This window comes from Bos javanicus, chromosome 13 (genome assembly GCF_032452875.1).
Source record: "Bos javanicus breed banteng chromosome 13, ARS-OSU_banteng_1.0, whole genome shotgun sequence".
NCBI classification, from domain to species: domain Eukaryota; kingdom Metazoa; phylum Chordata; class Mammalia; order Artiodactyla; family Bovidae; genus Bos; species Bos javanicus.
Window position 1 is genome coordinate 42,986,531 of NC_083880.1, and position 21,258 is coordinate 43,007,788.

General features: G+C 38.8%; 1 protein-coding gene, 1 long non-coding RNA gene and 1 pseudogene across 2 annotated transcripts in view; 2 read left to right on the forward strand and 1 right to left on the reverse strand.

Moving 5' to 3' along the window:
* The window catches only part of GDI2 (GDP dissociation inhibitor 2), a 29,021-nt gene extending 7,800 nt beyond the window's left edge, over positions 1–21,221 (forward strand). The window contains exons 2-11 of the mRNA XM_061436465.1: positions 2,688–2,795; positions 5,725–5,824; positions 8,341–8,475; positions 14,213–14,411; positions 14,671–14,802; positions 16,894–16,993; positions 18,248–18,419; positions 19,808–19,952; positions 20,141–20,195; positions 20,285–21,221. Coding sequence (XP_061292449.1) covers positions 2,688–2,795; positions 5,725–5,824; positions 8,341–8,475; positions 14,213–14,411; positions 14,671–14,802; positions 16,894–16,993; positions 18,248–18,419; positions 19,808–19,952; positions 20,141–20,195; positions 20,285–20,431 — 1,293 coding nt within the window. The 3' untranslated portion in view covers positions 20,432–21,221. The remainder of the gene's footprint in view (positions 1–2,687; positions 2,796–5,724; positions 5,825–8,340; positions 8,476–14,212; positions 14,412–14,670; positions 14,803–16,893; positions 16,994–18,247; positions 18,420–19,807; positions 19,953–20,140; positions 20,196–20,284) is intronic.
* On the forward strand, positions 8,482–14,206 carry LOC133259232 (NADH dehydrogenase [ubiquinone] 1 beta subcomplex subunit 1-like; annotated as a pseudogene).
* LOC133259233 (uncharacterized) lies at positions 14,904–20,313 on the reverse strand. The gene is made up of 2 exons (XR_009740320.1): positions 20,225–20,313; positions 14,904–17,453 (listed from the first exon to the last, which is right to left on the reverse strand). It is a non-coding gene; the product is annotated as an uncharacterized LOC133259233 (long non-coding RNA).
* Positions 21,222–21,258: the final 37 nt, after the last annotated feature.

Genomic DNA, 21,258 nt, shown 5'->3' on the forward strand with positions numbered 1-21,258 from the left:
TTTCTAACAAATTCAGGGGTGATGACCAAGCCACGAGCTCGCTGTGAGATCCTCTGCTGGTGGAGTTAGGCAAACCTGTGTAAGTCCACAAAGTCAGATTGTTGGTTGTCAGGCCCTGTGGTTTTCGACACTACAGTGCTGTTGTGGTACACTGAAAGCAACCGATGTGTAAAGGAATGGCCGCGGGTATAAGGAAGACTTCAGTTATAAATACAGCCTGCAGACTGGATTTGGCTCCTATATTTGGGGACCCCTGCTGTATAGCAAGAGTAAGAAAATTTAGACTGCAAGTAAATCATGGATGTTGACTAAAAGTTGTATACTACAAGATTCCATTTATTCAGAGTTCAGAAACTCTGGAAAAACAAATCTTTGCTCTTAAAAGTCATGAGCGTGGCTGAGGCTGAGAAGTGATTGTGGCTAGAGGTGGCCTACTGGGGTACTCAAAATGTGTTGTTTCTTGATCCAAATATAAAAAGATGCACCCTCCTGGAGTAAAATTTGAACCTGATAGTAACTAATTTAAAATATTTAAAAATATTAAAATGAATAGTACATTATGGAGGAAAATTTGAAATGTGTATGAATTTTTTAAGATAAAGATTTCAGAGTCAGGCTTTTAGGGGGAAGAGATTGTTCCCTGTGTGTGGAGTCTTGGATAAATTTGAGAAGCACTAGGATTTATAAAGTTACAGGGGATTACCTTTGTCCTTTAAAAAAAAAAAAAGTTATTATCACCTAAACTCTGGTATAATGGTTTTGAGTGAATGTATATCCCGTCTCTGTTTCTTCTCATTAATTGGATTCTTTCTTAACCTCTCTCCCCATCTTGATTTAATATGTCTCAGTATACTCATTCTTTATTTACCTTTTTTTCTGAGAGTGATTGTTTAATCAATTGGATGGTTCCTGGATGCTTCATTTAGGGCTCTAGTTTTCAAATTCTTGGTCTCAGGATCTACTTCCTCTTAAAAATTGAGGACCCTGATGAGCTTTTGTTTGTAAGAGTATCTCTCAATATTTATGCTATTAGAAATCAATGCTGAGAAGTTAAAAATTTTTTATTAATTCACTTAAAGGTAACAAAGATAAACTCTATATGTTAATGTGAAAAACAGTATTTTGAAGTATAACTGTTTTCTAAAACAAAAAAATGCCTTACCTGCTTCAGCGTTCAGTCTTTCATGGTTTTTGTCTTAGCTAAAGTATATGAAGAAAATTTGGCCTCCCTGGTGGCTCAGTGGTAAAGAATCTGCCTGCAGTGCAGGGAGACACAGGTTCAGTCCCTGGGTCAGGAAGATCCCCTGGAGGAGGGCATGGCAACCCACTTCAGTATTCTTGCTTGGAGAATCCCATGGACAGAGGAGCCTGGTGGGCTATAGTCCGTGGGGTCACAAAGAGTCTGACATGACAGAAGTGCCTTAAGCATTCACACACATGAACAAAATCAGGCTTTAGACAGATGTGTAGTTGGAAGGAGGAGGAGTATTTTAATAGCCTTTCAGATTGTTGTGGCTGTGCTTTGATTTATACCAAAACACAAGTGGCAAGTTTTTTTAAAGATTAATTTGCAATATGAAATTTGAAACCACATCACTGAACATTGTATACTCTATTAGATTAAAATACATTAATCTAGCTTGAACTTTGAATTAGCCCACTGTATGATTTTGTAACATCATTGGTCACTTGGGAAGTACTAGTTTACTAAGTTGCAGATCTTCTGGATTGTTGACACATTTCATTATGCAATATCAAAAACTCATATTTGTTAATGTCACTGACCCTGAAGAAGGGCATGGCAACCCACTCCAGTATTCTTTCCTGGAGAATCCCATGGACAGAGGAGCTTTGTGGGCTACAGTCCGTGGGATCGCAAAGAGTCAGACACGGCTGAAGTGACTTAGCATGGATGCATGCAGTGTCACTGATGTTGTCTGAAAGGATCTGACGTGCGTGTGGTATGGATATAAGTTTCCTAAAATTCAAATTTTCAATAAAGATTTTTGGCTTTTGTTATTGGCAGCAAACACTATCAGTTAATTTTCCTTGACATTCATTTTTGTGAAAATGTCTGCCCAGTACTTAAGTCTGAGTAAGCATAGTTTGTCAGTCAGTTACTTGTCCAAGTAAAAATGGTGATCCATGAAAAACATAGCTAGTTCAGCTTATGAGTTAGTCACCCAAAAGGCTTTCCTAGACCCAGCATTGCTTTATATATACTTCCCATTTTGCTACACAGGATATTTAAAAGATGGGTGTTTGAGGGTGTTAAGAGAGGTGACTTTTTATGCTTCATCAAGGATAGTTTTAAGTGAAACAGACCTTGTTTTTTTTAAACTATGAGTGTCTTGTGGTGAAGAATATAATGACTAGTGCAGTTGGAGCCACTGCCTTCATTTTATCCACTGTTGCTCTTGCAAATGTAACACAGTGGGAAAAAATGAATAATGTCTTAGTGTTGTTAAGAACATAGTTTTAACCTTGGGACCCAGAGGAGTCCACTGACCACACTTTGAACTCTGGTGGTTTTAGGGGTTTGTCCTTAAAGTTACATCATACATTGCCTGTACAAAAAGCATTAATTACTAAAAGAATGTTTAATGACAGGCTTATTAAAAAAATTGTGTTTGAAACATGCTATAGCACTTTTCCTTCCTTTGAAGATGTTTATGCTTTCCCTGTAGGAATGTATCCTGTCAGGTATAATGTCAGTGAATGGCAAGAAAGTTCTTCACATGGATAGAAACCCGTATTATGGAGGAGAGAGTGCATCTATAACACCGCTGGAAGATGTAAGTACTAGAGGGGATGAAGGTGCCTTTTGTGCTTCGAGTCTTTTCCTTGTGAATCTCTACTTTTTATGAATGGTTTCAGTTCTGTTTTTTTAAATAGATTATCTGTAGCATCTTAATTTTGGGGAGCTCCTCATTTGGGGCTTTTAGAAGAAATGTTTCATAGTCACCTCTGTTGCCATTCGGAGCAGGTACCGGTTGTCCCTTGGAGGTAATAGAGTGTAGACTGGATGGGGTGCTTGGGGGCCACACCAGTGCTGATCACAGCCACTCAAAGATTTTATCCCTGTTTTTTCGGATGGCAAATAGTTTCTGTGGGCTTTCAATCACAGAGATGGGCTGAGAGAACCCAGGTTATATGACTCCAAAGCTTAGTGCCCTTTTATTTTATTGAAATATAGTTGATTTACAGTGTTGTGTTAAGTTATGCTGTACAGCAGAGTGATTCAGTTACACATATGTATATATCCATGTGTACACATTCTTTTTCATATTTATTTTTTGGCTGATCCCATGTTGTTGCAAATTTCATTAAATTTCAGCTGAGCTATTTAAAATCCTAAAAGATGATGCTGTTAAAATGCTGCACTCGGTATGCCAGCAATTTGGAAAACTTAGCAGTGGTTGCGGGACTGGAAAAGGTCAGTTTTCAGTCCAGTCCCAATGAAAGGCAATGACAAAGAATATTCAAACTACTGTATAATTGCCCTCATTTCACATGCTAGCAAGGTAATGCTCAAAATCCTTCAAGCTATGCTTCAATAGTATGAGAATCAAGAGCTGGATTTAGAAAAGGCAGAGAAACCAGAGATCAAATCGCAAACATCCATTGGATCATAGAAAAAGCAAGAGAATTCCAGAAAAATATCTATTTCTGCTTCCTTGACTATGCTCAAACCTTTGACTGTGTGCTTTGCAACAAACTGTGGAAAATTCTTAGAGATGGGAATACCAGACCACTTTACCTGCCTCCTGAGAAACCTGTATGCAGGACAAGAAACAACAGTTAGAACTGGACACAGAACAACATTCCAAATTGGGAAAGGAGTACATCAAGGCTGTGTGTTATCACCCGCCTTATTTAACTTATGTGCAGAGTACATCATGCAAAATGTGGGGCTAGATGAAGCACAAGCTGGAATCAAGATTGCTGGAGAAATATCAATAACCTTAGATACACAGATGACATCACTTTGATGGCAGAGAGCAGAGAGGCCCTACAGAACCTCTTGATGAAGGTGAAAGAGGAGAATGAAAAAGCTGACTTAATACTCAACATGCAGAAACTGAGGTCATGGCATCTGGTCCTAACTTCATGGCAAACAGATGGGGAAAAAGTGGAAATAATGACAGATTTTATTTTCTTGAGCTCCAAAATCACTGGGGACAGTGACTGCAGCCACAAAATTAAGATACTTGCTCCTTGGAAGAAAAGCTATGATGAACCTAGACAGCATATTAAAATCAGAGCCATCACTTTGCTGATAAAGGACCTTATAGTCAAAGCTATGGTTTTTCCAGTAGTCATGTATGGATGTGAGAGTTGGACTATAAAGAAGGCTGAGTACCAAAGAATTGATGCTTTTTGAATTGTGATGCTAGAGAGTCCTTTGGACAGCAGGGAGATCAAACCAGTAATCCTAAAGGAAATCTGAAAGAACGGATGCTGAAGCTGAAGCTCCTGATGAAGCCACTTTGGCCACCTGATGAAGAGCTGGCTCGTTGGAAAAGACCCTGATGCTGGAAAAGATGGAGGGCAAGAGCAGAAGCGGGTGGCAGAATATGAGATGGTTCAGTAGCATCCCTTACTCATTGGACATGAGTTTGAGCAAACTCTGGGAGATAGTGAAGAACAGGGAAGCCTGGCTTACTGCAGTTCATAGGGTTGCAGAGTCAGATATGACTTAAGGACTGAACAATTAACAACAACATTTTTTATGGCTGCATAATACTCCATCATGTATATGTAAAGCATCTTCTTTATCCTTTCCTCTGTCGATGGACATTTGTTTCCATGTCCTGGCTATTGTAAGTCATGGTATAAGGAACTTTGGGGTGAATGTATTCTTTCTAACCGCGTTTTTCTATGCTTCAATAGTATGAGAATCTAGAACTTCAGATGTACAAGCTGTATTTAGAAAGGGCAGGAATGGGATTGCTGAACCTTATGGTAGTTATTTTTAGTTTTTTAAGGAACTTCCATACTGTTCTCCATAGTGGCCTTACCAATTTACATTCCTCCCAGCAGTGTAGGAGGAATCCCTTTTCTCCACACCCTCTCCAGCATTTATTGTTTGTAGACTTACTGATAATGGCCATTCTGACCAGTGTGAGATGATACCTCATGCAGTTTTGATTTGCATTTCTCTGGTTGTTGAACATCTTATCATGTGCATTTTGGCCATCTGTATGTTTTTGGAGAAATGTCTGTTCTTATCCTCTGTCCATTTTTTGATTGAGTTGTCCTCTTTTGTAATATATGTGAGAACTTGGGTCCCCCCCGCGGCCCTCACTTGGGGTTTTTATTGAATGAATATATACAAACTTTGTTTATTTTGTTCCACCTTAGCAATAGGATTCATGAGTTTGAGTGAATATTAAATTTTAAGTTGCAAGCTGCTTTTTATCTAGAGTCTCAAACTTTGCAGAATTAGTACTTCAGTAACAGTTTGTTCTGCATTCTTGCTAGTAAAGAGCAGACACACACCACCTCTGCGATGTTTATTTTACCATTTATTAGTTTAGTAATGTATTTAATTTGTGGATGTGTTAGAATATTGCAAAGTGGCCTGAGTAAAAATGAAATGCCCTTGTTGTCCTTTACCTCATGTTGGTGGTATTTTGCTATATCAGAATCACTTCATCAAAAGTAGTTGCATAATGAAAGTTAAATTTTGTCACATTATGGGTGTTTTTGTTTTGGTTTTAGTTATACAAAAGATTTAAGATACCCGGAGCTCCACCAGCATCCATGGGCAGAGGAAGAGACTGGAATGTTGACTTAATCCCCAAGTTCCTTATGGCAAATGGTAAAGAATTCCAACTTAACTTTGTAACAGGACATTGACTCCGATTTGAAAGTAGAAAGTAGTCGTTGACTCTTAATAGAGTATTATGCCGAGTAGGTGGAAGTGGATTTTGTTGAATGGAACAGTATGGTGAGTAATAGGGTCCGTTAAAGGCTTCAAGGGTCAGTACGTTAAGAATGGAGGGAGGAGGCACTGACTTATCAGTAATTTGTTTTGGAGAAACAAAATTATGCTCTGGCATCATACACGTCAAAATTGTGTTTGTAACAGACTTCCTCTTGATACTTGGTGACAATCTTAGATAACTGGGCCTTCAGAAACATCCATTTTAATATTTTTCTAGTTTGTAGGCTTTCACTGTTATTTTTTCATTTTGATTGTTGATATTTTCAATTAGAGCAGCTAAGTATCTATAAATTGCTGTGATTTTAGCATCTTTTTCTAAGAGCTTGAAAAACTAAATTGTAGTCTATGTCCCATGAAAATGTTTGCGCCACCCCTTCCCCCTTGGAATTTGTGTTCTATAGTTTGTTTCAGTGGAAAGATCTTATTTGAATTTAATCCTGGATTTAAATAAGTGAATTTTCTTGAGGTTAATTGTAAATACAAAAAGTTTATTACTTAAATAATTAAAATTAGAAAACACAGATGAGCAGAAAGGAAATAAAATTTGCATAACCAAAATCTTATCATCTTGAAACATGGTTAATATTTTGGTGTATAATCTACCAGTCCCCCCCCCCCCCCACCTCCCAGGTAACATCTTTTTCAATCATTATACTGTGAATGTTTGAGAGAGAGAGGGAGGGAGGGAGGGAGGGATGGAAGTGGGGTGGGGTGGGGTGGTGGAAGAGATAAGTCTCATTGTCCACTCCAGGAAGTACAGCATGGGGATTCAGGCAGGGCTCTTTAAGACATTTCCTTTATATTGCCAGATTTTACTTTCGCCGGTAAACTGTGCCACTTCCCCAATACCTTTACCATGCCCAGATATGATTCATTTTAGGTTTTGTGAATTTTGTCATACTAAAAGATGGAATAATGGAATTTTAATATATATCTGCTTACTGGAGGGTGAAATTTCTAGTTCATTGGCTTTCATGCCCTTTATTGCTTTCTGCTTTTAACATTTTTCTGTAGACATTTTTGTGTTTTTCTTTATTAATGTAAAATAGCTCATTATAAAGGCTGTTAAATGCCCTTTTAAAGTATGTTGAAAGTATCTTCAGAAAAGGCAGTGGCATCCCACTACAGTACTCTTGCCTGGAAAATCCCCTGGATGGAGGAGCCTGGTAGGCTGCAGTCCATGGGGTCACGAAGAGCCGGACATGATTGAGCGACTTCACTTTCACTTTTCGCTTTCATGCATTAGAGAAGAAAATGGCAACCCACTCCAGTGTTCTTGCCTGGAGAATCCCAGGGACGGGGGAGCCTGGTAGGCTGCCTTCTATGGGGTTGCACAGAGTCGGACACGACTGAAGCGATTTAGCAGAAGCAGCAGAAAGTATCTTTTCCAGTTTGTCATTGGCCTTACATGTAATTCTTGTGTTTTATTTCTGTACAAAAGCGTTTAGTTTTCATGAAGTCATTGGTTGATCATTCTGTTACTGGTTTTGATTTGAAAGGCTATCTTTAAAATTTCAAATTCTGATAGCTACTTCTAATGGTATTATGGTTTCTTTTTTCCACTGTAGAAATAAGTTCATCTATTTTACCGAATGAATAAATTTATTTTATTACCCCGTTATTTGAGAAGTAGGGATAGAAATTTATTTTCAAATTGATCAGTTGTCCCTCAGCATCATAATATCTTTTCTACTCTGATTAGGAAACTGTCATTATATATTAAATTCTTATATGTGTGTCTCTGTTTTATACTGATTTATGGACTAATTAATTTACAGTATATTGAAATATCTGACTGCATAAAGGTTTCCTCATTACTTTTTTATTCTAAAAGTTTTTTGGATTGTCCTTATATGTTTATCCTTTCAAATAAGTTTTAAAATAATTTTGTTTGGTTTCTCAAAGAAGTTTACTACTTCTAGTATACTAAAATTTCTTTTGGTTTATCCTAGATTTTTCTTGATCCAAAACTAGTGTTCATTTTAATAAATATAAATTGACTTAGAAACTGAAAAACACAAATTCCTGGAATACTTTGCCTGAGTTGCCTCTCTTTAATATGCAGTAGGAACCTTAAAGAAACCCAGACCTATTTGTAATAGTACTGTAATTCTAAACCTCATACTTCTAATAATTATTGTATAATTTTTACAAAAGCAAGTTGATAAAGTTATTCACCTTGAAGTTGTAACATTTGAAAAAAAGGCTAAATTTGCCAAACAATACGTCTGCATTCTGATTGTCCTATTAGAAATGGCTTTGAGGACTTTTGTAGGAGCTAATGGATGATGCGAAGAAAAAATTGGAAAGCCATTAGTATCAGTAAACTACTTCTAACTTTTGAAAGTAGTAAGATGTAAGTAACAGTTTGAATTATGTGACTCCTACAGGTCAGCTGGTTAAGATGCTGCTTTTTACGGAGGTTACTCGCTATCTGGATTTCAAAGTGACTGAAGGGAGCTTTGTTTATAAGGGAGGAAAGATCTACAAGGTTCCTTCCACTGAAGCAGAAGCCCTGGCATCTAGTAAGTAATTTTATATTCACAGAATATTAAAACTTTATAATGGAAAGGGATCTTAGGGATAAAATTCAAAGTCCCCTGCATTGGCCATGCCCCACTCACCCCCTCAACATAGTCATTGGATGTCTGTTATGTGCCAGACGTTATTCTCGGCAGTTGACAATATGTCCGTAAACAAGATGTTCAAAAGTGCCTCCCCCTCTGACGCCTCGGAGAGCTTTTATCTGGGAGCTTGTTGCTGGTGAAGCTGGGCCTTCCTGGGTCTAGTGTCTCTTTTCAGATGAATAATTCAGATGCATTGCTGTTTCGTGGAGTTTCCCGTGTGCTAGGTTCTGTGGGAGACGCTTCACATTCTTACTGAATTGCGAAGCCTTCGTGAGGTAGGGTTTCCAGTTTATAGGTGAGAAACCTCAGGCCTGAAATGACGTAGGAAGTGAGAGGCACGAAGGCACAGGAACCCTGGTAGGCTGCTGCAGAGCCCGTGAGCTGATCGCCGTCTGCGCTGACTGCCAGTGCCTCTGTCCCGCCTGCTGTCCTGGGGCCATGTCCGGTCCCTGGTACTGTGCCCACTCTCCAGCATCTCTGTTCCTAGGAGTTCCCAATGAGGATGGAGTGATTTTATTCCGAGTTAACGTCTTCTGTTCTGAGTCTTACTAAATAGCAAACACCCCTAGAAAGGACCTTCCTTCCTTTTAAGGTGATTTTGTTGCCATGAGGAATGAGCAGTTTGAGGAAGGATCAGTGTGTATAACTGAAGGCAGATAAATTTTCTAAGTGCTCTAGGAGTTCAGAGGAGGGAAAGGTTTGATTTTGGAGAACAGGAAAAGTGCCAGTTAATTCTCCAGGAATTTTTTTGGCAGTTCCTCTAACTCCATTTATTTACTTCTTACTATTAGGGGAGAAAATACTGGGCCTAAAGTGTTGGAAGACACTGTAGTTAGTAGAAACTAGCACTAAGGATAGGGGCTGGATTGGGAGTGACAGGTGGTGGGGAAGCAGCAGCTCCTGCTTGAGTGGACAGAGTCCTTGCTGTGAGCCTGGGTTAGAAATCAGTCTTGTCAGTGATGTGCATCTGATGTAAATAAAGTGTCCTCATAGAAATCAGAGTCCAAGAGTTTGAAAATTCTTTTAAACACCGTTTGTGGTACGATTTTTTTATTTAAAAGTTTTACACTCTCTTGAGCCTCTTAACCTATATTAATAGCTTCAACCACCTCCTTAGTTTAAAAAAAGTTGAAGGATTTAACCTTTTGAGTTTTATTTTTCCCTTTTGACTTAATATTTTCAAATATGTAAAACAATTACATGACTTGAAAGTCAAAGTTATATTAAAAGATATATTTAGAGTCTTGTTCTTACCTTTGCCATTCCATTCTTTCCACTTTGTTAGGTGGTCATTTTTACTTATTTCTGACTTATCCTCATGTTTCTTTTTTTTTTTTTTCCCCTCATGTTTCTTTTTATAAAAATAAGCAAATGGGTCCGGAGGCCACTGCTTCCTCCAGCGCAAGTGGCTGCGCTCGCCGCTGTCCTTGGTCGTGGGGTCGTTGTTGGCTCCGAGGCCGCAGCATTCATGATGGACTTACTTCAGGTTGTGCGTGACCACTGGGTACATGTACTTGTCCCTGTGGGATTTGTCTTGGATATGATCTGGATAGGAAGAATGATGAAAAGCTAACTGCCTTCTGGAATAAGAGTCTGTTATATAAAAGGGAATTGAAACCTAATGAAGAAGTCACCTGGAAGTAATGGCTACAGCTGAATTACAGAATGTTACGTTTTTTAAATTATAAGAGAAATAACACTCATTATTTAATTTGAAAAAAAATTAAAAAAAAAAAGCAAATGTATTTAATCTATATATTTTTAAGGTTAGATTTATTGAGGTTTAATTTACATACAAGTAGGATTTACCTGTTTTAACATACATTATTATGAATATTTGCTAAATTGCTGCCTTATTGTCAACTGTTTGTACTGATGGGTAGGATTTTGAAGGTGGAATGACAGGCAGGACAGTTCAGGGCAGGATGAATAAACAGGATTGGAAATGTGTAGAGGGTGGGAAGTTCAAGAGAAAGATAAAACCATTGTTTTATACTTAAATAATAGCTAACATTATGTACAGGCACTTGTGCACAATTATTTGTGTGTATTGTCTAAGTTGATTGTACATAGCCTTTCACGACAGCCCTCTGAGATGTGCTATTCTTGGCATGTACATGAGGGAACACTGAGGTATACAGGTGTGAAAGAGCCCATGAATCTCATAGCTCATGACTAGTGAGAATAGTTTGAAGCCACATTTGTCTGACTCAAGAACCCCACACTTAACCACTGAACTATGTAGTATGTAAATATATAGCTTCTCAGATACTTTAACAGCTGCCACTCAGCCTCTAATTCTCTTTTTCCTCTGTGTTGCACCCCATGGACTGTACGACCCCATGGACTGTAGCACGCCAGGCTCCTCTGTCCATGGAATTCTCCAGGCCAGAATACTGGAGTAGGTAGCCATGTCCTTTTCCAGGGGATCTTCTGATCCAGGGATTGAACCTAGGTCTCCCACATTGCAGGCAGATTCTTTACCATCTAAGCCACCAGGGAAGTCCATGTAGTATATAAATATATAGTTCCTCAGATATTTTAATGACTGGCACACACCCTCGAATTCTTTTTTTCTCTGTGCTGCACATTTCCAGTGCCTGTGGTTGTTTCTCATATAATGTGTTGTCTAGGTCTCTTGGCCACTTTTCTTTGAAAATTCTGACTTGCCAAGATTACCATAGATAAGATAGAATTGAGCCAGACCAGACCTGATGCTTCAAATGTTGTATGCCGACTCAGTTTCAGTGGAACTTTTACTTTCCTTGGCCAATATATTTTTATTAACATAGCCTAAGTGGAGATAATGGAGGACGAGGAGTCTCGCGTGCTGTAGTCCATGGGGTTGCAGAGTCAGGCAGGACTGAGTGACTGAACAACAACAAGAAGCCTAAGTTTTTGTTGGGTTTTTAAGGAGCTGTATATAATGTTGGTTCTTGTGGTAGGTCATAATGCCAACTAAAACCTCAAGGTTTCAATAAGTATTTGTTCATTGGTCAAATGTTATTTTAGTCAAGTAAACGAGAAAGATATTTGGCCTCTAGAGTAATGTTGAACACAGATACTTAGAAAAGTTTGAGACAATTTCCTGAATAGCTTTGAAATGTGCCCAGCAAAACCTTGTGTCCTCAGTTGAATCTTTAGCTTGCTTGTTCTCACTCTTCTGCTGTGAGGCATCTGTTTGTCGGGGGCACCTTTGACAGCACAGAGCCGAGTGACCGGGGGCTCCTGGTGGTGGTAGGTATGCCCGCTGCGGGGCCAGCTGCAACCTGGGGTGAGGCTGTTGAGGTCCACCATTGGAACGCCGCATCGCATGCCGTGTCTCTGCTTTTCCTGTGACATTCCTTCTGCTTCATTTCTTAATTCTCTTGTCAAATCTTACACCTGTTAATTGGAATGCTTTTTCCTTTTCTCCTCCTGGAACTGCTCTAGATTTTTGTAGCTTTTGTCTTGACACAGGTGTCTGTTTTGGCAAATAAATCTCAATGTGCAAGTGCATGAAAGAAGATAAAGCTATTTGAAATGAAGTGAAGGCACAACTCAATGGACTAAGTGTGAAAAAGAGTTTTTGTAGTCCCTTTATCATATACTTTGAATATTTTCTTTGTATATTGTGTGTCCAGTATATGAATGTCAACTTCTTTTATATTCACTCCCATTGGATATTAATTATTTGGAGTGGATATTTATCGGGCACTTGTTACATGGCGGGGACCCATCTAAGAAGGTCTGGGGTAGGGAGGGGGCAGCAGAGGAGAAAAAAGTAAACAAGTGCTTTTCCTGTTTGTGCTTCCGTTAGTGGGAGGCTGGCTGTGCATGATAAGGAGAAGCATTTCAGCTGGTAATATAATCGGATATAAAAGCGTATCAGATGGTGGTGGAGATGAAAGGAGAGGGTGTGGGCGGGGCTGCTGTTTTAAATAGGGTGACCAGTAAAGGTGTCGTCATATAGAAGTAGCTGTTATAAAAATTATACTGTAGAAAATAGTACATGAATCTTTTAAATTACGACCTTTTCAGAGCCTCAGGTCTCTCAGATGTTGGTGATCACACAGGGATTTGGTTCTGACATAAGGACTGGAGGAGCAGCTTAGAGAGGCTCCTTTGTGTTGGGAGAGGCTCCTGTCAGTCTCAAGGCTTGGAGGAGGCAGGGAGAGGAATCAAGAGGAAAGAAGAGAAAAGAAAAGAATGGGGAACTGAAGGAAACAGTAGATTTTCATTTTTATTTTAAAAGATGCTATGTGGTAACTCCACAGTGAGCTATTGGTAAGAGCTCTAGGTTCCAACAGACGCGTCCACCAGAGTGACTCCTGAGTTGTAAGTGCGTTGGCGTGGTGACTTGTGTTTTCTTTGGCTCTCACACCTTCCCCTGATGGCTATACTTGTGTCTTAAGTAGCATAATAGAATATTTCTTTTTAGCTTTATGCTTTTTATTGTGTATGCATTCTGTCCACTTTTTTTTAATTTAAAAGCTAAGTTATATAAGTATTGATTAAAAAGGTTAAATGTAGTCAGGTGTCATGAATCGTCTCATGATCATTTTAATTTTCAATTTTGTTGATTTCAACTGTTGTCTTGGGGGGAAAATGTTTAAAGTATCAAAATATTCAACCGTCAGTGGATATAAAAGAAATGGTTAAGAATTTTTATGTAAAGCTCCAGTTGTTTTTTTTAAGCAGCTGTATGGTTTAAGAAAGGGGCAGCAGGAGAGGGACCCAGGAAACTTTCTTCTGTTTTGACCTTGTCTTTCTACCAGCTGTTCACAGCAGTGGGAATCCTGACTGGCAGGAGGAGCTGAAAGCTTCTTTCATGGTGGTTCATAGCTTTCTCCTCACCTCTTTTTTAGTGTAAAAAGCAGTGAGCTGCCTATCTATCTAGGACTTCATTAAAGTGACTGGAAGCGTAACCAGCATCTAAATTTCTTTGAGGACACTTTGTTCTTGGTATCTAAGCTGCTTTTCCATTAAATGCCAGAGTGTATCTTAGCATACAGAAAAAGAAAAAAATGAGCATTTTGAATTTTAGGCAGTTGGAATACAGATCAGAGTTGTGGAAAGAACATTCAGATAGATGCCTTCATGAGTAATAGTTTTTCACAGTTGTATTTGTACCTAATATAATTAAAGTTATATTTAATTAATTATTGGTTATAATTACTTGTAATTGTATTGTAGAATTGAAGACTTAATAGCTGATCTGTTGTAATTATGGGAAGCCCAGTTGTCTCAGTGGTAGAGTCCACCCACCAATGTAGGAGACTCTAGTTCTATCCCTGGGTCGGGAAGATTCCCTAGAGGAGGAAATGGCTACCCACTCCATATTCTTTCCTGAAGAATCCCATGGACAGAGGAGCCCAGGGGGCTACAGTCACTGGGGTCACAAAAGAGTCGGACAGTTTAGGGACTACATAATTATGACAGTATATTTCATAGTGTTACGAAACTGTCAGTTTATATTAAAGAAATGGTTAAGAAAGAAAGAAAGTTCATTTATTTTAAAACTCCTGTATTTTAAATTGCACATTGCATTGTAAGAGCCTAAGATAGCAACATGGGATATTTAGACTTTGCTCTCACACTTACTTTTCTTCAGTGTCCTTTTGTGAGTGTGTCTTTTTGAAAATTTCTTTTTTAGGCCTAATGGGGCTGTTTGAAAAACGTCGATTCAGAAAATTCCTGGTATATGTCGCCAACTTTGATGAGAACGATCCTCGAACTTTTGAGGGCATTGATCCTAAGAAGACATCAATGCGAGAGGTGTATAAGAAATTTGACTTGGGCCAAGATGTTATAGATTTTACTGGTCATGCCCTGGCACTTTACAGAACTGATGAGTAAGTCTTCTGGTTTTTAGATTTGTATTTTTCTTGGAATTGTCACTGAATTTCCCAATTCTGCAGAGTGGAAATTCTAACAAAACAAATACATAGCTATATTATACTATGAAAAAGAAGTTGAGCTTCAGTTTAGTGTTAGAGCCTTATAAGTAAAATATGGAAGGATTGAATTGAAATCCTTTCAGATAACAATTTTAAATTGAGCAGAGGAATGCAAACCAGAGTGCTTTTCTAATGTTCATTTCCTTTTGTTTAGCTATTTAGATCAGCCATGTTGTGAAACCATTAATAGGATTAAACTTTACAGCGAATCTTTGGCAAGATACGGCAAAAGCCCATACCTTTATCCACTCTACGGCCTTGGAGAACTGCCACAGGGATTTGCACGGTGAGAGCCCATCTTTAACCTTGTCCTGAAACCCCTCTGATCCTGAGCTGCATCTTAAATGGTAGCTTATGAGACGTGGTTGTGAATAATGAGACAAGGTGTCTGTGGGTAGGGAGGTGCTTTTTATTTTTAGTGCAGTAAAACTTATATATACAATGAAACCATAGATCTATAGTTTTAAAAAAATGAGTTGGACATATATGTAGACCTGTGTGACCGAAACTCCCGTCAAGGTGTGGGACTCCAGGAAGTTTCTTTGTATCTCCGCACAGTCACCCCAACCCCCACTGTAACAGCTGCATTTGTAATTTTTATCACCAAGGATCACTTCTGTCTCCTTTTAGTTTATGTAAAAGGAATATGTGCTCACTTTTGCTTAACAGTATTTTTGAGATTCCTCCATATTAATGCCCGTGCTGGTAGTTTAAAAAACAGTAGTATTCCACTGTGTGAACCATGTGAATGTGCCACATTGTCCTGTCGATGGGCATTTGTGTAGTTTTCAAAAAGTTTTGGGGTGTTACGAATGAAACTACTATGAACTTTTGTGTATGGACCTCAGTTGCCACTTCTTCTGGGCACATACATGTCCAGGTGTGGAATTGCTGGTGATAATGGCATGTATATGTTTCATTTGATGAGACGCTGCTCAACAACTTTCCAGAGGGGTTGCAGCATTTTGCTTACACTTAGCAGTGTGAGAGTCCTGGTTGCTCCACACCCCTGCCAGCATTCATTATTGTCAGTCTTTTTCAGCAGGTGTGAAATGCTATCTTACTATAATTTTAATTTCCATTTTCTGAGGAGTAATGTTGATCACCTTTTCATGAGCTTGTTTTGTGAAATTCTGTGGTGTGTTTATTTGTTGTGCACATTTTGTTATTTCTGATTAGCTGTTAATCACATTCAGTGAGTTTTAAAATTTTTTAAAAAGTTTTTTCAATAGATCTAGAATTTCCATGTTTAAAATATAGTTTTCATTTTTATGGTGAGGTTTTCTGTTTGTTAATTTTGACTCTATGAGTATGTAATATTCTTGAACATAGATCTTTGAACAAGCATATTTATCCCTGTACATTTTTATAGTAGCTGCATTTAACTCCTCGCATGTTTTAACCTCAGTAATTTGGACATCTGTTTTGATCGCTTTTCTTTTTTCCCTGTGTATAGTAATCTTTATATAAAAAAGTTATATTTTATAACATGTATATTGCACATACTGATTGGTATACATTGTAGAGATGCTGGATTCTTTCTGCGATGAGTGTTGATTTTGAGTTGGAGTTAAATTATTGACCATTCATCTTGAACTTTTGGAGGCTTGATTTTATACTTTGGTGGTGGGGGGATCTTTTGTCTGGCTGAATCCTTAGTCCTAGCATAGTTAGGTGTGGTCCTTTCATGATGTCATTGCAAAGTGCAAGAAATGGACCAAGTTCCTCTAATATGGCATTATCAAACTCATCTATCCTTATGGCCTGTGGTCTCCGCTTCCGTCGTTTTGCTTTTCAGTTGTTGCTTTTAATGGATTCCTTAGGAGTCTGTCATGTGAATAAGCATTTCTGGAGTTACTTAAGGATTTGAAGAGATTTTATAATTTGGCTGCTTCCCATTTTGGAAGATTTTTTTCCCCACAGTTTTTATCTCCTTATGCAGGCCACATTCTGTCTATGGCAACTTAAATCTTAAGCCTGTGGACTGGGAGGTTGGTTCTTTTAGGGGAAGAGCCATGCAGACCACATGAAGATCTCATGAAGTTGCTTCAAGTCTCTTGTCTAGTTTCTGCCTGTTTTTAGTCAGTATCCAGTGCTTCCTGATCATTTTTTTGGTTGTTCAGAGTTTTATTTATATGCAAGAAGAATAGACTTATAAAGCTGTTCTCTTGTTACTGGTCAGATATTCATAACTGAATGTGAGACATCATTTACGTGGTTTTGACTGTTTCAGAATTGATGCTTTAATGACTTAAACTAATGCCATTTGGAAGGAAATTGAACAAATGTTGTCTACTATTCATGAAAGTCTAAGAAAGGAGACTAGTAGTTTAAACAGTTATAAATTACTAATTGTAAATACTTTTTTTTCCCCTAGGCTAAGTGCTATATATGGAGGTACCTACATGCTGAATAAACCAATTGAAGAAATCATTATGCAAAATGGAAAGGTGATTGGTGTAAAATCTGAAGGAGAGGTAAGGACCTTTTACAACTTAAAAAAATCATATTCTTGTAAAGATAACTTTATTGTCTAATAAGTACTTAACTTTATTGTCTAATAAGTACTTAACTTGGTATGGATGTTGATCCCGGATTTCAGATCAGACATGTTTTCTTTATGGTAACTGGGTGTTCATAATGACTGAAATCTAGTTACAGGTGTGCTTTTGTTTAAAAAATTTTTTTTCTATTGTGTTGATTGTTGCTTAATACTAAAACAGAAATTACGAATGCGCTCTAAATGGTAAGTTTTATTTATATGGTCCAAATTTTCATTTAAATTTAGCTTTATTTGTGCCACTTACAATTTATTGGTTGAAATGGGGCTTGGCCAATACCGTTTTATTGTTTTATTAAAGTACATTTTTTTTTCAGTAGTTCTGTGGTGGCTTTTCATTTTCTTCCAAGTTCTCAGGGGGTGCCATTGGTGTTGATCTGCAAACCAGACCATATTTCATGAACCCATCAACTTTTACAAGTAGAACTATTAAAAAAACTCAAAAACTATGTTAAAAAAAATATTTTGGGATTCCTGATTGTATTCCATGGGTTCGGACCGTATAATCTATACTCAATAGTTGACCCTCTTACCCTTTATTGTTGTAGATCTTTTGTAACTATCTTGTGCTTTCAGCATACACATAATAGATGTTTAGGAAAGAGGGGTGAATATTTTAATCTGATATCTCAAGGTTCTTTTTATTCATTCTTTGTTTTAGGCAACTGCTTCCTCTTAGGACATTTCAGTGCTTTGATATAAAGAGGAAAACTATAATAATACATAAGTTATCTTGCAACTTAAATTTTGCTTAGGAAGTACAGACTTAAAATGAGAGTGATTATGGTCTGTTTGTAATATTAGTACCATTTATAAAGCGTTTATTTCTCATTGGGTCCATTCACATATAATGACATTTCTTGAACAGTTTCATTTAATTCTAGCAGTATGTGAGCCTTCTTCTGCCCAGTTCTAAAGCTTATACATCTAAACACCATGCAACACATTTTCTCTATTTGAATAAGATTTAAAATTCATAGATTTGCTCCAGGAGAACTTACAGGGATTATTGGCAAAGCTAGTTTTAATAGTTATCTCTAATTCACTAATTATCTGTGGTTAACTTGATGAAGATAACAGATGATGATCAGGGAACAGTGGCATCATTATACCTTCTAAAAACATTGTGATGAACACTGAGTATTAGAAAGTCTTCAATGTTTTGTTGCAGATTGCTCGCTGTAAGCAGCTCATCTGCGATCCCAGCTATGTGAAAGATCGAGTAGAAAAAGTGGGCCAGGTGATCAGAGTCATCTGTATTCTCAGCCACCCCATCAAAAACACCAATGACGCCAACTCCTGCCAGATCATTATTCCACAGAACCAAGTCAACCGGAAGTCAGGTATGTTACGGAGGTCAGGCAGTGTCTGCATAAATTGCAGCTTTTATCTGTTCTATTAGAGTGAAGAAACTTTAGTTTACACATGGAAAATGTGATGGATCCCTTTTAGCTCATAGAACTCCTAAACCATCACTTTGAAATGGACACGTTAGGCCAGGAGCCCCGCCTTGACTGGGCACACCTCTTGGGGCCTCCCTGCCCTCCTCTGTAGAACCGAGAGCTGGACCCTATGAGTCTGCTGTCTCTCTCGTCTGAACGTTGTATGCTTGTGGGAGTTTATGCTTATTAGTTGACCTGATTACACTAACTTTTAGGCTGATGACAGCACTACTTTTATGTCATGATTTGTCAATATCTATACTTGTGTTTGCCTTTAGCAGTGTGCTAGAAAACAACTTTGATTTCTCTGATTAAGATCACAACTTATCTCTGAAATCATAATTCTGTTTGCTTTAACCATTTGTTTTCATCTAGTAGCGTTTCCCATCTTCCTTTCAGTTAGCCCTGAAGGTTTTATTTATAAAAACTTCAACTTAAAAGGAACTATTAACCTTTAAATGGCCAACTATATATTTTTTTCCATATAAGAAATCATTTCACAGAAGGTTATTACTAAAACAAGGGGACTTTGACTAAAGTAATCTTTCAAGGGTTCCCAGTAGATCTCAGGGTCTGGGAGTCAAGGTGAGGCCTTCCCTGGTGGTGGTTCAGTGGTTAAGAATCCCCCTGCCAATGTAGGGGCATGGGTTTGATCCCTGGTCTGGGAATATTCCACATACTGCAGAGCAACTGAGCCCATGCTCAGAAACAAGAGAAGCCTCTGAGAAGGCTGAGCACAGCATTGAAGATCAGCACAGCCAAAAGAATAAATAAGAAAATAAAGAGAGTAAGGGGAGCCTAGTAATTGTTTTCTGTATTGGAAATTATGTAGTTACTTTAGTGTTACACAGACAAGTATGGAATTATTATGAGCTTATGTCAACATAAGAGTAGCCTCTGCTGTTTGCAATTTTATATTGCTTAAAAAAATTAGCAATCAGTAGTTAGAAAGGTTCTGACTAGCTAAGGTGGGGTTTAACTAAGTGCAGGATTCAGAGAGGAGAGACAGGTTTCCACATTTAGCTGTGGCAGCCGGGCAGACTCATGTCCACATCCACCACTCACCGCCACGTGACCCCTTCCTTCATCTCCAGTAGGCTCAAAGTGGCTGAATATTTGCATCCCTTATGTATGACTGACCGTGTTTGCCTCCATATAGATATCCTCTCAGAAGATAGTCTGTTCCAAGTAATGTTAACTCATAGCTCCCTGAAGTTGGGGTGAAACCAAGTGCGCGCTTAGGCCCCGTGTCTACAGGGCCTGGCAGTAATGGCTTTGCTTGCTTACAGATATCTACGTCTGCATGATCTCCTCTGCACACAATGTGGCCGCACAGGGCAAGTACATCGCCATTGCCAGCACAACGGTGGAGACCAAGGAGCCCGAGAAGGAAATCAGACCAGCCCTGGAGCTTTTGGAACCAATTGAGCAGAAGTAAGTGCTGGGTTTGTTTATGCCAGCTCATACCCAGGACTGACTGACTCATTGGTGAACTGAACCCTTGAGAACAGTGAGCGCAGCCATCGGCTCTTCCCAGCCTCCTTGCCTGGGATTTGAGTATCAGGCCCAGCAGTGAGGGGCATGTCAGCTCCCTTGCTGACTGAGTTCTCTCTCTCCTCCAGATTCGTTAGCATCAGTGACCTCCTTGTACCAAAAGACTTGGGAACAGAAAGCCAGGTGAGTGGCTATCTGAAAAGGGTAATTACCAGGCTTCATTGGGCGATGTCACCAGATAAGTTTCAAGTCTTTGTGATCTTCATTTCCAGATCTTTATATCCCGTACCTATGATGCAACGACTCACTTTGAGACGACCTGTGATGATATTAAGGACATCTATAAGAGGATGATGGGATCCGAGTTTGACTTTGAGGAAATGAAGCGCAAGAAAAATGACATCTATGGGGAAGAGTAACAGCAGTACATGTTATCATCTAATTAGGACAAACTTAAAATTTGGCAAATGATGCATATTGTATGAAATCAGTATTGTAAGGCCTGCTTTTGTAATCAAAATTGAGAGATTGCAGAGCACTGTACCAGTAAATATTCCTCCCCTTTCTAATATCATGTATTAACTTGTTTTCATGGAGTGGCTCTTCCGAATTGGCAGGTTCCCACGTTCTGTTCAATTTAACCAGTACTGGCTTGTGTTTTCTAGTGAAGGATCAGTTTTAAAACCTTGTGATACTGATACAGAGAACTTGATACAGTATTTGTATCTTTTAATCAGTGTAGCCTTTGCAGTTATGAGCTTCCGCTGTTCAAGAGCTGGGTCAGTGCAGCTTGCGTGCCATCTTGTCCTCTTGACGGTGAGGAGGTTCAGAACTGAATGTCTGTAGCCGGGGACAGCGTCCCTTACTCCTCCCCACCCCTTTCCGTTCACGGTCATGTGTCAGGACAGTGCCCACCCATCCCAGCCACAAGCTTGGTTTACATGGGCCTCCAGTTCTAACCAAACTCCAGACTTGGACAGTCTTTTGGAGGAAGCCTGTGTGCGGTGTTTTAACCTATTAAAACTGATGAGCGCAGAGGGGAAAGAAACCCATCATAAAGCAGGTAAATGTAGGAGCTTCTTCTGTATCCCGGATGTGGCTTCTTCAACGGACCAAGCTGCAGCACAGTATTGATTTGACAGAACCTCTGCTTCAGTGATGTCTCCAAATGATTTCTGTACTGCAAATAAAGCCAAACTCTGGAAACCAGCTCCCTCTTGTCCGTCTTTTGTGTCCTGACAACTCA